The following is a 14851-nucleotide window of genomic DNA, read 5'->3' as shown; positions in this document are numbered from 1 at the left end:
AAATGTGACGTTTACAATGTGTCAGCTGTTTAGCTAGGTTGTTGATGTAGACAGAAAATAGCGAGGGAGCTAGGGTTGACCCTTGTGGGCCACCTGTTTTCACACATTGCCACGAAGAAAACATACCTTGATTGACAACACGTTGTCGACGTTCATGTCAATAGGCTCCCATCCATCTCAGAATACTGTAGGAGTACAGTCAAGTGGAGCGGTGGCCAAGGGGTTACCGTACTTGTCTATGAACCTCGACAACATGAGTTAGAGTCTTGTCATAGCTATATTTTCTTGTACAAAATAAATTGTTATTTGAGGGAATGTGAATATAAAAATGCAAATAAAAATATTAGGCAAACTGCAGTGAACTTCTACCTCAAATTAATACCAGTATTTATAGAGAGAGAGGCTTAGCTCTAACGTGCTGGCGGAAGTCACTTCAAGCAAAGCTGCTTCTCGCCTGGCCCAAAGTAGGCCCTTCTATTAGATGAGGTGCATTCATCAACTGCAGACTGCAGTTGGAAAATGTCTAGAACACACCCACTATTCACACTTGTGCTTCAACTGTATATGTTACTAAGGATAGTTGCTCTAGCATCATCAGATGCAGGCCTCACTGCGCAATTGCTGTCTTAGCAGGATACCATCATGGAACAAAAATGATAGTGAATTGGACTGTAAATCTTTGTTTTGATATCTATCTTATCAACTCCTTGCTTTTTGACGCAGAGGAGAGACATCCTGTATGTTACAAGGCAGGTAAGTCTACTGATGTTTCAAATGATGTGCAGTTAATGTATTACATATTATGTGAACACAAGTATATTCAAGTTGACATTTTATTTTTGTAAAGAAAAAAAAAAAAAGAAAAAAACACTCTTGACCAGAAAAATGGTAAAACATATATTACATTAATCTCAGTCTTTTTATACAGGACAAGGGGGTAGATGGAAACCATGCCCATCCTGGACCATACTGAGCACATTGCTTAAATCAATGAAGAGACTCCTGATGTGAATTAAGGTACAATGTTTCACGTACAGCAAAACCTTGGCTTCCAAGCAATTGCCACAGAAAATTGAAACACTTACACTCCCAGCATCGTATAACTTGAACCATGCTGCAAAATGGAGAGAGGCAATAGTACAATGACGTGTGCATGCTCAACAGGTTTTTTTTTTTCTACGGGCTTTACGTCGCACCGACACAGATAGGTCTTATGGCGACGATGGGATAGGAAAGGCCTAGGAGTTGGAAGGAAATGGCCGTGGCCTTAATTAAGGTACAGCCCCAGCATCTGCCTGGTGTGAAAATGGGAAACCACGGAAAACCATCTTCAGGGCTGCCGACAGTGGGATTCGAACCCACAATCTCCCGGATGCAAGCTCACAGCCACGCGCCTCTACTCGCACGGCCAACTCGCCCGGTATCAGCAGGTGTACTCTGCTCGTAGAAAACACTCAATAGGAAGTATGCCTGAATCCTTCCTGAATGAGCAGAAACACCTCCATGCCAGGAGTATGAGTTCTACAAAATGAATTAATTTCATTGTTCACATGAACATTTGTAAGTTCTTATTTGAGCATATCCCTCGCTTCAAGTTTTTAGAGTGGAAAGATGCAGGGTTTTTTGTTGCATGATTAAATATTGCATTGTACTTGAGAAAATCCCAGGCAGATACATTTACTTAAAAGTGATTTATCTCAGGTTTCCTAGAGTCTGACCACAAAACACACCATCTTTTGTTACTATGGAAGGAGAATTGCAACAGTAGACCTCATCCAAAGCTATTCTAGAGAACTCTTTAAAAGGAATGTTTGTTTATTAGTAGTTGACTGGGAAACAGGCATTTCAGTGAGCTATCTGTGCTGTTAAGAACTGAACTAAATTTCAGAACTTTGGTACACATGGTCCTTTATTTGACACAGACAGTATTTTATTAATACCAAATCATTAAACATGTTATTCTTCATAATCTGTGATGATATGAGCAGCAGTCGTACACAACTTTTGCTTCATTCCGAATTTCACTGGCTTTCCACCAGGCATGTACTAACAAGGCAATTGGAATTAAGGTACGAAGTATTCCAGTTGGCAAACAAAGGCATTAGTAACAATATCATCGTATCCTATCTTCATCCATATTTTTCAGAACTGAATGAATAAAACCTCTCTCTATAGAAAGTTTCTTAAATTATTGTGAATACCTACAAGACAAAATGGGGCATCAAGAAAAAAATGCAATTCTGGATTATTTACTTAAAAATGTTATTTACACCTATAGCCTCACTGGAATTGCTATAGGTATAAAATAACATTGTAGTCAATTCTGAACTTTGAAATCATTTGTAAACCTGGAACAAATATGAAACTGTTATGAAATATTTCTTGCATTCACAAACAACATTTTATGGCAATATTTCATTTTTTGAGAAGTAAAAAGTGTGCCTTGATTGTGGATTTCATACAGTGAGAAATTGATACCTTAAAATACCCAAAACTGCACTGAAAATGATGTAATTTTCTGCCATAATAAAGAATACAATCTCTCAATCAATACAATAAAACACTTTACCGAGTGGAGGACGAGGCTTCTTCCGCTGCTTCAGATGTTGAGGTTTACAACCTTGTCCTGAACTCTGGCGGAGAATATTGAGCCTCTTTTCAAGGCTCATCAAACGACACTGAGTCTTCTGGTATTCTTGTCTATGCTTTCGACGAACAGCTTTACTAAGAGTGCAGTCATTAGCCAAACCAAGAGCAGCATCAGCAATATCCTTCTGAATCTTGTATTCTAATTCAAGTTGAGCCAATTTTCCTTCCTAAAATAAAGAATTTTTAAAATATGTCAATATAAGGTAACACAAAATACAAGGCATCAAAGCATTATGGTTAACATCTTCACCATCACAACCATATTTATAGTAAATGGAGTTATGGGCTACATTTGAAACAGTCATATTTATAACATTTATTTGAAAAGAAAGCACACCGAATGAGGAGGGAGATGTTTATCTACAGCTAAGGATGTCCTGTACAATCTATTCTAGTAATAATAAAATGGATAAATAAATAAATAAATAAATAAATAAATAAATAAATAAATAAATAAATAAATAAATAAATAAATAAATAATATACATTTCCATTTATTTAGGAACAACCTCCTGTATTTACAGGCTGCCACTAAGGACAAGGTAAAACATATCAAATTTCTGTACAGATCTATTAATTGAAGAAAACTCTAAATTATAAAGGAACAGTATTATTAGTGTGGCATTTCAGAGCTGTAGAGGCGGTGTCTCAGGATCTTGATGGAGCCTCGGAGGACGAGGGTCGCAATTTCGGGGATGAGCTTCATTGGGATTTGGAAGAGCTTCCATGTGGCGACGAAGTGGCAAGGTACGGTACCGGGAGCTCCGACCATTATCCCTATTATTTCAATTTCCTGAAGGTGGTATTTAGATTTGTAGTAAGGGATAGTGGTTTGTATTTGTTAATCTTTTCTAGATTAACCTCCTCTGGCTGACCGCTATGGTGCTCGAACCTCACAGTCGGATCTAATATGAATCCTTGAGAGCTGCTGTCTGTATAGGCTATGATGTCAATTCTCTGCAAACTACCGTTTATGGCCAGTCTGTGTACCTCCTCATGTACATTAAATCCCTTCTTTTTCAGTTCTTCGGCAATGAAGGATCGATCGATAAATCAATTTCGTTTTTCTGCTTACAGTCAGCAAGCCTCAGTGAACGAACTAGACACTTCCACAACTCTCCATTTATTTATTTTTTTGCTAATTTGCTTTGCGTCGCACCGACACAGATAAGTCTTAAGGCGACAATGGGAGAGGAAAGGCCTAGGAAGTGGAAGGAAGCGGCCGTGGCCTTAATTAAGGTACAGCCCCGGCATTTGCCTGATGTGAAAATGGGAAACCACGGAAAACCATCTTCAGGGCTGCCGACAGTGGGGCTCGAACCCACTATCTCCCGATTACTGGATACTGGCTGCACTTAAGCGACTGCAGCTATCAAGCTCGGTGCTCTCTCCATTTACAACATGCTTGTGGTCTCGTCTACTTCTTCACCTCTTACCTTCAAATCATTAGAAAGAGAGTCTAAGACATGTCTCTCAGCTCTTTCTCTGCATTATTTTTAAAATGGCTAAGTCCAATATTTTCCTTTCTTCTACTGTATACCCCATGAATCCTCCTGTAGTAAAACTAGTTCATTTGGACAGCTTCATCCAAGGTCAATGAGTTCACTCAAAAAAATGGATTTAAATCTCCTGACCTCCATGTTTAAAGTTCTGCATGGCACAATGGTGTACACCAAAACAAAACTTATCACAGATCGTCACAAAGTAGGAATATTTTCAAAGCTGTCTTTTTTTAATTAGCATGCAGAGGATTCGTACTCACTAGTAATAATGCTTTGGAATGAAAATTTTGTGCCATAAACTTCTAAACATTCCATGATATGAAGAGGTAATTATCTTTGCTACAGAACAATTGAAGAAGGGACTTTCGAACCTGTTATATTAGAATGTAGGGAAGAAAATGAGCCTTTATCTCATTCTCGTTAGTATCAAATCACCTAATATCATCTACCTGTTCCTTTCTATAGGATCGGACAATCAATTCCTTGCGTAAACATTTCTTTTGCGTGCAATAACTGAAAAGAGACATTCGATATAATCAAAACATAGGTACTGAAAGCTCTGCACAAGAAGGGCGTGAAAATGAAAGACTCCCTAGGCCTCCATACAAACTGCCGTCGGGGTCAGAAAAGAACAAGAGTTGACCAATGGAGGTCGGATAGGATAGATGAAAGTGAGGAGCCTGGTACAAGTCAGTGGAAGCAAGCAGGTAAGGGCCCCGTGGTCTCCAAAGTTCAGAGCCCCTAGGGCCTCTTAATTTCTGTCACTACATCAGGCTCTCCATACAGTTCCCAAAGCTCTGCATTCATTCAAATTCTCCATGATCATTCATTGCACCGAAGATCTTGTGCAATATTTTTTTCTCCCACACTCCTAATATGTTCTCATCTGTTGTGGTTAGGGTCCATGTTTCTGCCCCATAAATAACCACAGGTCAAATTAATGATCTGTAAACTCTGAGTTTCAGTTCCCCACAGAGCAGAGGTGATCACAGTAATGGCAAGAAAGCATGGTAACATATGTTTGCAGCTAGCATACCTTCTCGTATCTCTATGCAGACTTCGTTATTTTCAGTAAGCATTGATCCCAGGTATTTAAATTTTTGTACCTTCTTAAACTTGTACCTGCCAATCTTTAAGCTTGACCCATTTTCTTGCTGTCTGTGAGCTCTTCAAGTTGTCAAATATTTAGTTTTCTTTGCACTGACTTGCAGGCCCATCCTTCTGCCATTACTTTCCATCTGAAGAAAGCTTTCAGATATGAAACGTTGACTTCTGCCAATAAAGGCAACATCAGCATAGGCACGGTACGGGAGTGTTCTATTATATATGGACCCCTTTGATTTATTACAATGGACCTTATGACTTTTCTAAAGACACATTGAAGAGTAAATTTACACTACATCACCCTATCTGAATCCTAGTTTAACTTCTTCGAAGGGTTTTGATATTTTTCCTTGTACTTCGTTTTTACAATGTGCTTTACATCGCACCAATGCAGATAGGTCTTATGACGACAATGGGTTAGGAAAGGTTTAAGAGTGGGAAGGAAGCAACTGTGGGCTAAACTAGTGTGAAAATGAGAAACCAGGGAAAACCATCTTTAGGGCTGCCGACAGTGGGGTTCGAACCCACTATCTCCCGGATGCAAGCTCACAGATGCGTGGCCCTAACCACATGACCAACTCGCCTGTAGCGGGGGGGGAGGGGGGTTGAAACTAAAAACTGTGTTAACCTAAGAAAACAAAGGAATGAAAAAACAAATGATGCAGACGGAAATGAACAATAGTAGCACATGGTGAGGTTGTGGACCTCATAGTTTACAAAATATTGTTTTTAAACAATTATTATTTTAAATTAACACCTTTTCACTGAATTTTGTCGCAGTGAGTTGTTTTTTGCTCCGCATATTGATGTAAATATTGTATATTTGTACTAATTTTGTTTCCGTCTAGGCTCTCTTTTGTTTGTTTTATCATTTGCTCCTTCATTATGTTTTTTAGCATTTTTTTAACTTATATTATGTAAATTACTTCAAATCTCCCCTCATTTTTCACTGAAGATGGCTCAAACGAGCCGAAACATGTTTGAATTTGTTTACTCCGTCTAATGACGGAATATTTATTGTATTGAATTAGGAGGATACTCACATTTTTCACATTTAATCCTTCAGACGTAAACGATCCATACGCCTATTGTAGGGAGTCGAACGCCTTATCTCCGAGGGAAACCGAAGACCATGAGGCTTCCGAAGAAATTTTAATGGCCATGGATAAACTATTAGAAGAAGGCGATAATGATGTACACCCCTTCGATCTAATCTCTGACAAGTCAAGACAAGCCATGGGTACCGAAGAGGAACAGATCCAGCTTCGAAATTTACAGTTGAAGTACAAGAACGTGTTCGATTCCAAACCAGGTCTTATTCCCGACTCAGTACTCACTTCTTGTGACAGACTGGCTACCTTTCAAGAAGAAGCCTTATCCGATACGGGAAAAATTTCACTCCAGAGTAGGCAAGATCATAGAAGAGATGGCAAGGGATGGAATCATCATGAAAGCTCGAAGTCCATTTGTTAACCCTTTAGTAGTCGTTTCTAAGCCAGACGGATCGCTACGTGTATGTTTGGACGCCCGTTCTGTAAATGTGAAGCTAATCCCGGAGAATGATCAGCCTCCGACGATTAAAGACATCATTAGAAAATTTAAGGGTATGAGATACTTCTCTTCTGTTGACTACTACCATATTCAGCTTGAGGAAAAATCCAGGTTACTGACAGGGTTTATATACGACCAGCAAACGTATGTTTTCTGTCGGCTTCCATTTGGAATCCGTAACGCTGGCGCCGCGCTTATCCGAGCACTTGACAGATGCTTAACTGATGAGGTAAAAGCCTTTACCACGAAGTTCATGTTAAAAACAACTATACCGGGCGAGTTGGCCGTGCGCGCAGAGGCGCGCGGCTGTGAGCTTGCATCCGGGAGATAGTAGGTTCGAATCCCACTATCGGCAGCCCTGAAGATGGTTTTCCGTGGTTTCCCATTTTCACACCAGGCAAATGCTGGGGCTGTACCTTAATTAAGGCCACGGCCGCTTCCTTCCAACTCCCAGGCCTTTCCCATCCCATCGTCGCCATAAGACCTATCTGTGTCGGTGCGACGTAAAGCCCCTAGCAAAAAAAAAAAAAAAAAAAAAAAAAAAAAAACAACTATGGCTTCTGAACGAGTCTTCAGATGGACACTCTTTGTACAACAATTTAATCTTCAGTTAGAACATTGCTCTGGGAAAAACAACTTGCTGGCCGACTGCTTAAGCAGAAATCCTAACTCTGCAGCCGTGGAAATACATCAGATAGGATTAATACAGGAAGACCATGAATTTCTACGTAGACTTGGTTATCTTCGACAGGCACAGAAACGAGACCTTAAGTTACGACCTATCATTGACTGCCTCGAAGACAAGCTCACTCCAGACGAGCCAGGATTTAGGAAAATCAGGAGGCAAGCTAAGAATTTCCGCTATGACAATGGAATCCTCTATAAGTTTACTGACCCAGCCAAGACAAAATTACGAGCCGTCATACCACCGAAACTGCAGGAACCTCTTACCTGGCACAAACATAGGATTACAGGTCATGGTGGAACTGGAACTGTTGCCACCATATTAGAATCATTCACGTGGGAAGGATTGTGAATTTTCGTAAATGATGTCATCAGGACGTGCGACACTTGTCAGAGGGTCAAACCAAGTTCTCATTTGTTACAACAAAGTCCCATTCCTATTTTGCCATCTGCTCCGAAAGAACTCTACGCGATGGACCTGTTTGGTCACATTCCAACTTTGAAGAGAGGAAATCGCCACGTGATTGTGACCATCGATGTATTTTTGAAATATGTAACACTGTATCCTATCCAGAAGGCCACTACTAAATCTGTTCTATGGAGAATCACCCGGAATATAATTCCTCATATGGGAAAGCCTAAGGCAATATTAACAGATCACGGACCACAATTCACCTCGGCCGAGTTCAAGCAAGCCATGACCCAACTAGGCATCAAACATGTCCTAAATTCTGTAAGACATCCGTCCAGCAATCCAACAGAACGTGTAATACAAGAACTGGCTAAATTCTGTAGGATATTCTGTGCAAATGCACATCGGAAATGGGTAGATGTACTCCCGATCATCATGGAGTGTTCTAATGGTACTATTCATGAGGCAACCTCCCAGATTCCATCAGTACTTCACTTTAATAATTATCCTGTGAGACCCTGGGACCACATTATTCAATGTCCTGGTATGGTGAGACCTACTCCGCAAGAAAACATCGAGAAGGCAATGGAGTCATTGAAGCGTCATGCTGAGAGACGTAACAGAAGAGTTCAAGGGAGAAAATTCTACCGGCCTCTCCGATTAAATGAATATGTATTATTAAGAAGACCCGCCGTGTCTGAACCTACAAGCAAGTTCTACGCGAAGTTCGCACCATTGTTCGTGGGACCCTATAAAATTATCAAAGTATTTGGCAACAATTCCTACAAAATTCGAAGTCTCAACAAATCCTACGAAAGCAGTCCACAATGCTGCTAATTTAAGAGTCTACAGGACACCTACACAGTAAACTGACATTATGCAACCACCTACTTAAAGGGAAAATCATTTATTGAATAAGGAGGCTAAACTTGTGGAACACCCTGTGTAGAAATACCAGGCTACCAGATGCAGGGAGCGGAACGGAGAACTTTGAGTTTCGAGAAGGACAGGCACCTGTTGTAAGCTCAACTACGCTACTTCGATGTTACCTATCAGCCAAATTTTCAGGAACAATAATTAATGGACACTGCTATTTTATAATTTCATCTGCTAATGAAATTATGCTCCAACCAAGGGAGAGATGTCCCCATCAAATTTGGCGATCTTGAGAATATTTCCAACAAGCTAATATTAAAAGTTTTATTGTTGGCCAGGAGCTGTAATTTGTCGTTTGGGAAGTAGTCAATGAGCTCCGAACCAGTTTTTTTTTCTTCATTCAGAGCGGCGATGCATTGATCCAGCCTTGACAAGGCCAAGGTAAATCACGTGACGAGTCCATGTGCTGTCTTGCCACGCGCGAACGACTGACAGCCAGTTTCCAGAACAGTCAGAGCCAATTACAAGTGACCTAACAACCAATTACCGTCTTCGTAGAGTACACGCCTCCCAAGCCAAGGATATAAAAAGCCTTATTCCGAGTAAATCACTCTCTATGCTGCTTTGTGCTACGCTGCTGCTCTTGGATGTTCAATTCTCTGCTGTGCGACGCTACGTTACTCGACCACGTGGGAAAATAACTGCAGTTTGAGCAGACGCCCGTTCTGCCACAATTTAGTGGAATAGTTAACCAACTCCTATGGAGTAAAATTCTACTTAAGAACCAAGTTAAGTGTGACTATCTAGGAGAATATTCAGAATTCTGCGTGTGTTTGTGCATATCTTAATGTTTGCCATCTCAGTTACAGCTTACACGTCCGGAACGCAACAGAAGCCATGCTGAATGTCGCTGTGCGTCAAGATGAATAATTCCTCAAGAATCTACACCTCAACTTCATCATGGGACGTCTGCTGCCGTGTCTCCATGGATTTCTAAAATGTGAGGCGTATCTGGTCAAGTGAAGGTGACTGACCGGGAAATGCTGGAATGATTGACTACTATCTGGGATGGAACCTCATCTAAAACCATTTAACAATTTTATTTCTGTCTCATCTTTTGTAAAACTAGAGGTCTTTCTTCTTTAAATTGTAGATCTATTAGTTTTGGTGTAGTTAGAAACATTTCATTTTTCTATTTCTTGAGGTGTCGTGGTAGACGAGTGTCATGTGTGTGAATGAAATTGGAATCTATTAGAGTAGATGTGTAGTTTGTCTTTGAATGATTTCCCATGTATATGAGCTAGGTATTTAAAAATCACTGACCACGCAATAAACCTTATTTCTTTGTAATATTGAAATTAATCGGACTTGAATTTACGTGTACAACTTGTGAGATAGGGTCGAACCTAGTGTCTTTTTAAGATCACTTGTATTCTTTAGGATCGAGTCATCTAATTTTACGATATTTCATGAGGACTGATAGATGTAATAATCACTTGAATAATAATAAAATTAACTAAAGATCGGGTAAAAGAGAATTAAACGCTCGTGAGCCATAAATTATCTTAGATTCCTTATATGTGAGATTTAATGTGCTCTGTTCATGAAGTGTCTGGAATATGGCAAATCCTGCGGGATATTTATTACGCAATTGAGCAATTGGATAATTTATTGTGATAATTAACTTGTTCTTGTGTCATTGAGAGCACATGGGAACTTATTGTAAGTGGAGCACGTGTTGCGTGTGTATTTCACGGATAGGGAATAATAATAATGCGATCGAGGCTCACGAACGCGGTAGTTGCGACTTGGAACCCATGTGATGGTAGTAATTATGGATTTTATCGGAATCTTCAATTATAATTCCAAAATTTAGATGAATCTCCATCGTTGTGAGAAGAATATTTCAACCTAAGTGATATCCTTAACTTCGATCACTAGTCACTATTGATGAAAGAGTAATCTCCGTGCACGAATTTATCTTCTACTGAATGTTGACGTGACCATTGCTTAAAAATTAAGAATAAACTTATAAGGACAGGATTCGATGTAAATAAGGTACATAAAAATACGTGTTTCCCAGTATGAATGTGTGTGTGTGTGTGTGTGTGTGTGTGTGTGTGTGTGTGTGTGTGTGTGTGTGTGTGTAAATATGAGTATTTTCCTTGTATCTTGATTGTTCCATTTGATTTCATCTGGTCATGTACTTGTGGCGATGCAGATTACGCTCATCATTGTGCGCCACCTTGAGAAGTTATTTTTGAGCCCTTAAGGGAAAATTTAATAAGTTTAAGTCGAGGAAGACTAGGAAAGGATTTTATTGGTTAATTAGTGTGATTTAAAACGAAAGATCATCTCGTTCTTTTCGCAAAGGCAAGCGATTTGTAAAGTAAATTATTATTTAATTAGCTCACCCGTGGATAACAAAATTTTCCAACAGATTTATATTTAAATTTTGAAACATTTTTTTAAATTAATTTGAAATGGGAATGCCATGCAAATATCAGAATTAAATGTTCACAAACGGCATAGTTATCTTGAATTCTGGTGATAATGAGTCACAATAATTAATTGGAGAATAATTATTTAAAATGTAAATGATAATTGCCATGTGGATCATGCAGTGAGATACATTAATTAGAAACACGATCGTGTGATGGTAAAGAACATGTTAATCAAACAAGGCTAGAGATTAATAATAATAATAATGATAATAATAATAATAATTAATTAATTAAGAAATTTTGAAATAAATTTTAATTTTTACTAGAGCTTATACTGGTGTAAGTGACAAATGACATATACTTTAAACGTAAAAATTTATTAGAATTCAGCTTAAACCACGTGTTGAGACTACTGTTAATTCATGAAACCTTTAACTACTTTTGTTATGGAACTATAAGCGAGACAGCTGTCTAATTGTTTTGTAAAACACTTTTGTTAAAGTTTTGAATTCTTTCAGCCAGATATTTAATTTTAAAAGGCAGCAAAGGCCTAATTTTTCTTTGATTTTCATTCCAGAATAATAAGGCTGGACGTCAAGGAATACGTGTGTTTCTCAAACTGCAGAAGAAAAGAATATTATGAAAGTTCATTATAAACAAACCCTCCAAGGATATTTTTCTTTTTGTAATATGCTTATGTCAATAAATGTCAGTGTTGTTTTTAAAATTTATTATCTTTGCCTGGTCATCAACCCCTTTCCCTTAAATGCCTCTAGAAAACGATAGCCATGAACGAACGGTCCCCTTTGGGATCTCTCGCTCACTGGCTGGGCTTAGCTAGGCAGTAATGGGGGCAGTATAGTGATATGGGGTGAGGATGAAACGGAAATGCAAAAACAAGTAGATGTATGGAATCAATAGAAAAATTTGGGATGAAAGTGAACACACAGAAAAGTAAAACAATAGTGATGACAAGAGGAAGGAAGGAAGGAAGGAAAAGGAAAGATAAAACTGAATGGTAAAATTCTGGAAGTGGTTAAAAGTTTCAAGTACTTGCGAAGTGTGATCACAGAAGATGGAAAAATAACCGAGGAAATTGGGAATAGAATACACCAAGCAAACAGCTTCTACCAGAGTGCAAGGGGTATTTTGTGGAACCAAGATGTCCCGAAGAAATGTAAGTATTATATTCAACCTATTATGAACCCATACTAACCTATGCAGCTGGATCATGGACTACAACAAAACGATAGGAGAGTAGAATACAGGCAGCGGAGATGAAATCCCTATGAGGTTCGACTCGCTGGCTGAATGGTCAGCGTACTGGTCTTCAGTTCAGAGGGTCCATGTTCGATTCCCGGCCGGGACAGGGATTTTAATCGCTTCTGATTAATTCTTCTGGCTCGGGGCTGGGTGTATGTGTCCGTCCCAACGCTCTCCTCATCATATTCAGGCAACATACCACTCTACCAACCACCACAGAAACACACAATAGTGATAACATCCCTCCAAAGAGGGTTGGCGTCAGGAGGGGCATCCGGCCGTAAAACAGGGCCAAATCCACATGTGCGACACAGTTCGCACCCGTGACCCCACAGGTGCGGGAAAAAGCAGCAGGAAAAGAAGAAGAAGGTGAAATTCCTAAGCGGTATCGAGGGCAAGACCAGAAAGGATAGAATTAGAAATTAAGAGATAAGGAAAAGGACAGGAATCTTGAAACTTCAAGATAGGATAGAAACAACAAAGTTAAAGTGGTATGGGCATATGATGAGAATGGGAGAAGAGAGTGTGTCCAAAAAAAAAAAAATCTTTTTCAGAGAAGTTAACAGGAAAGAGACCACGAGGAAGGCCGCAAAAGGGGTGGACAAATTCAGTGCGGGAGGGCATAGAGAAGAGGGGAGGAAAACCAGAAGAAGTACTGTACTTAAAAAAGGAGAAGAGGTGTGGAGAGACAGGCAGCGATGAAGGTCCTTGATTCACAACCCAACCTGGGAAGCTGGAAACAGGAAATGAAGATGATGATGAGTAAGGATGTAGAGGGGGCATGTAAGTCTCTGGTAAGACCCCAACTAGAGTATGGTTTCAGCGTATGGGACCCTCACTAAGTTTACTTGATTCAAGAAATGGAAAAAATCCAAAGAAAAGTAGCTCGGTTTGTTCTGGGTGATTTCCAACAAAAGAGTAGCGTTACAAAAATGTCGCAAAGTTTGGGCTGGGAAGACTTAGGAGAAAGGAGACCAGCTGCTCGACTAAGTGCTATGCAATGGTACAAATTCTTGTTCTATATCCACCTTATTCAATACATAAAAATTTTCATTGTCTCTAAAAGACATGTACTACAATACAAAAATTAAATGGGACACGTTTCGCTCGTTGTATCAAGCATCTTCAGCCATTTTGTACAATTAACTCAAGGTTGAGTCATTATAATAAACCTTATTTTACAATTATTTGTTCATAAAAATTGTGTTAGTTCAATACGGGCAAAAACATGAAATTGTTCGTATGTAATAAGTGGTATGTTCTGAGCTGTCAGTGGAGAGATGGCGTGGAATGACATCAGTAGACGAATAAGTATGAGGTGTCTCTTTAAAAGTAGGCAAGATCACAATATGAAGACAAAGCTGGAATTCAAGAGGACAAATTGGGGCAAATATTCGCTTATAGGAAGGAGTGTCAGTGATTGGAATACCTTACCAAGGGAGATGTTCAATAAATTTCCAATTTCTTTGCAATCATTTAAGAAAAGGCTAGGAAAACAACCGATAGGGAATCTGCCGCCTGGGCAACTGCCCTAAATGCAGATCAGTAGTGATTGATTGAGGTTAGGTAAAGGAGAATCCCACCTTCCAATACTTATTTGTTTTTTATTGCTAGTCTATGTATTAATGTATCATAATCCAGCTTAAATTCTAAGTACAATATTAAAAAGTACAGGTTTCATTCCTAACATGGAACATATTCAGCTTTAAAAGATACAAAAATTGGCATACACAAATAAAAACACTTATGATGATGATGATGATGATGATGGTGATGATGATAATAAAATAAAATGTCCCTTCATGTTGGGTTTAAACCTCAACAAGTCAATGTTCGAGTTTGAGATAAAATCTGGCATAAGGGATCTTCATAGACTGACAGAAACACTCACCAGTTTTCTGTTGCACATAAACAATGCTGTTAACATGCATATGTGGAATGTTTCAATAATAACAAGTATGGCTCGGATAATTAGGTGCTTAACTTTCAGAAATATGTATTTATTTATGTGTTTATAAAGTGAAAAATATGTGATTAATAGGGCCCGAATTCATATGCACTAAAAACTCCAAAAATATGCATGCACATTCACACTAAAAATGTTGAAAATATGCACAAAAATATGCACTAAAAATAAAACAAAATACACTTACCAAGCGTATTATTTAATTTTAACGCAGTGTTAAACTGACAAACATGTTTCATTCCTTGCAAACTGATGCATGTCAGTAGGTTATCAAGAGTTTTTCAATATTTTGAGTGGTCAACGACTTCCTGTTGACGGACAGAATTAATTTATACGCTGAAAATGATCGTTCTACGTCCACGAACGTAACTGGGCAATACTTGTACACTGGCACTGACAC

At 39.0% G+C, this 14851-nt stretch overlaps 1 protein-coding gene across 2 annotated transcripts in view; it reads right to left on the bottom strand.

Moving 5' to 3' along the window:
* The window catches only part of sstn (stepping stone), a 204872-nt gene that overhangs the window by 106517 nt on the left and 83504 nt on the right, over window positions 1-14851 (bottom strand). For both annotated transcript variants that reach the window (XM_067141258.2, XM_067141259.2), the window contains one exon: window positions 2570-2816. In XM_067141258.2, the coding sequence (XP_066997359.2) occupies window positions 2570-2816 (247 nt within the window). The remainder of the gene's footprint in view (window positions 1-2569; window positions 2817-14851) is intronic.

The sequence above is a fragment of the Anabrus simplex genome, chromosome 2 (assembly GCF_040414725.1).
Source record: "Anabrus simplex isolate iqAnaSimp1 chromosome 2, ASM4041472v1, whole genome shotgun sequence".
Taxonomy (NCBI): Eukaryota; Metazoa; Arthropoda; class Insecta; order Orthoptera; family Tettigoniidae; genus Anabrus; species Anabrus simplex.
This window is presented reverse-complemented; position numbering and strand designations above follow the sequence as displayed.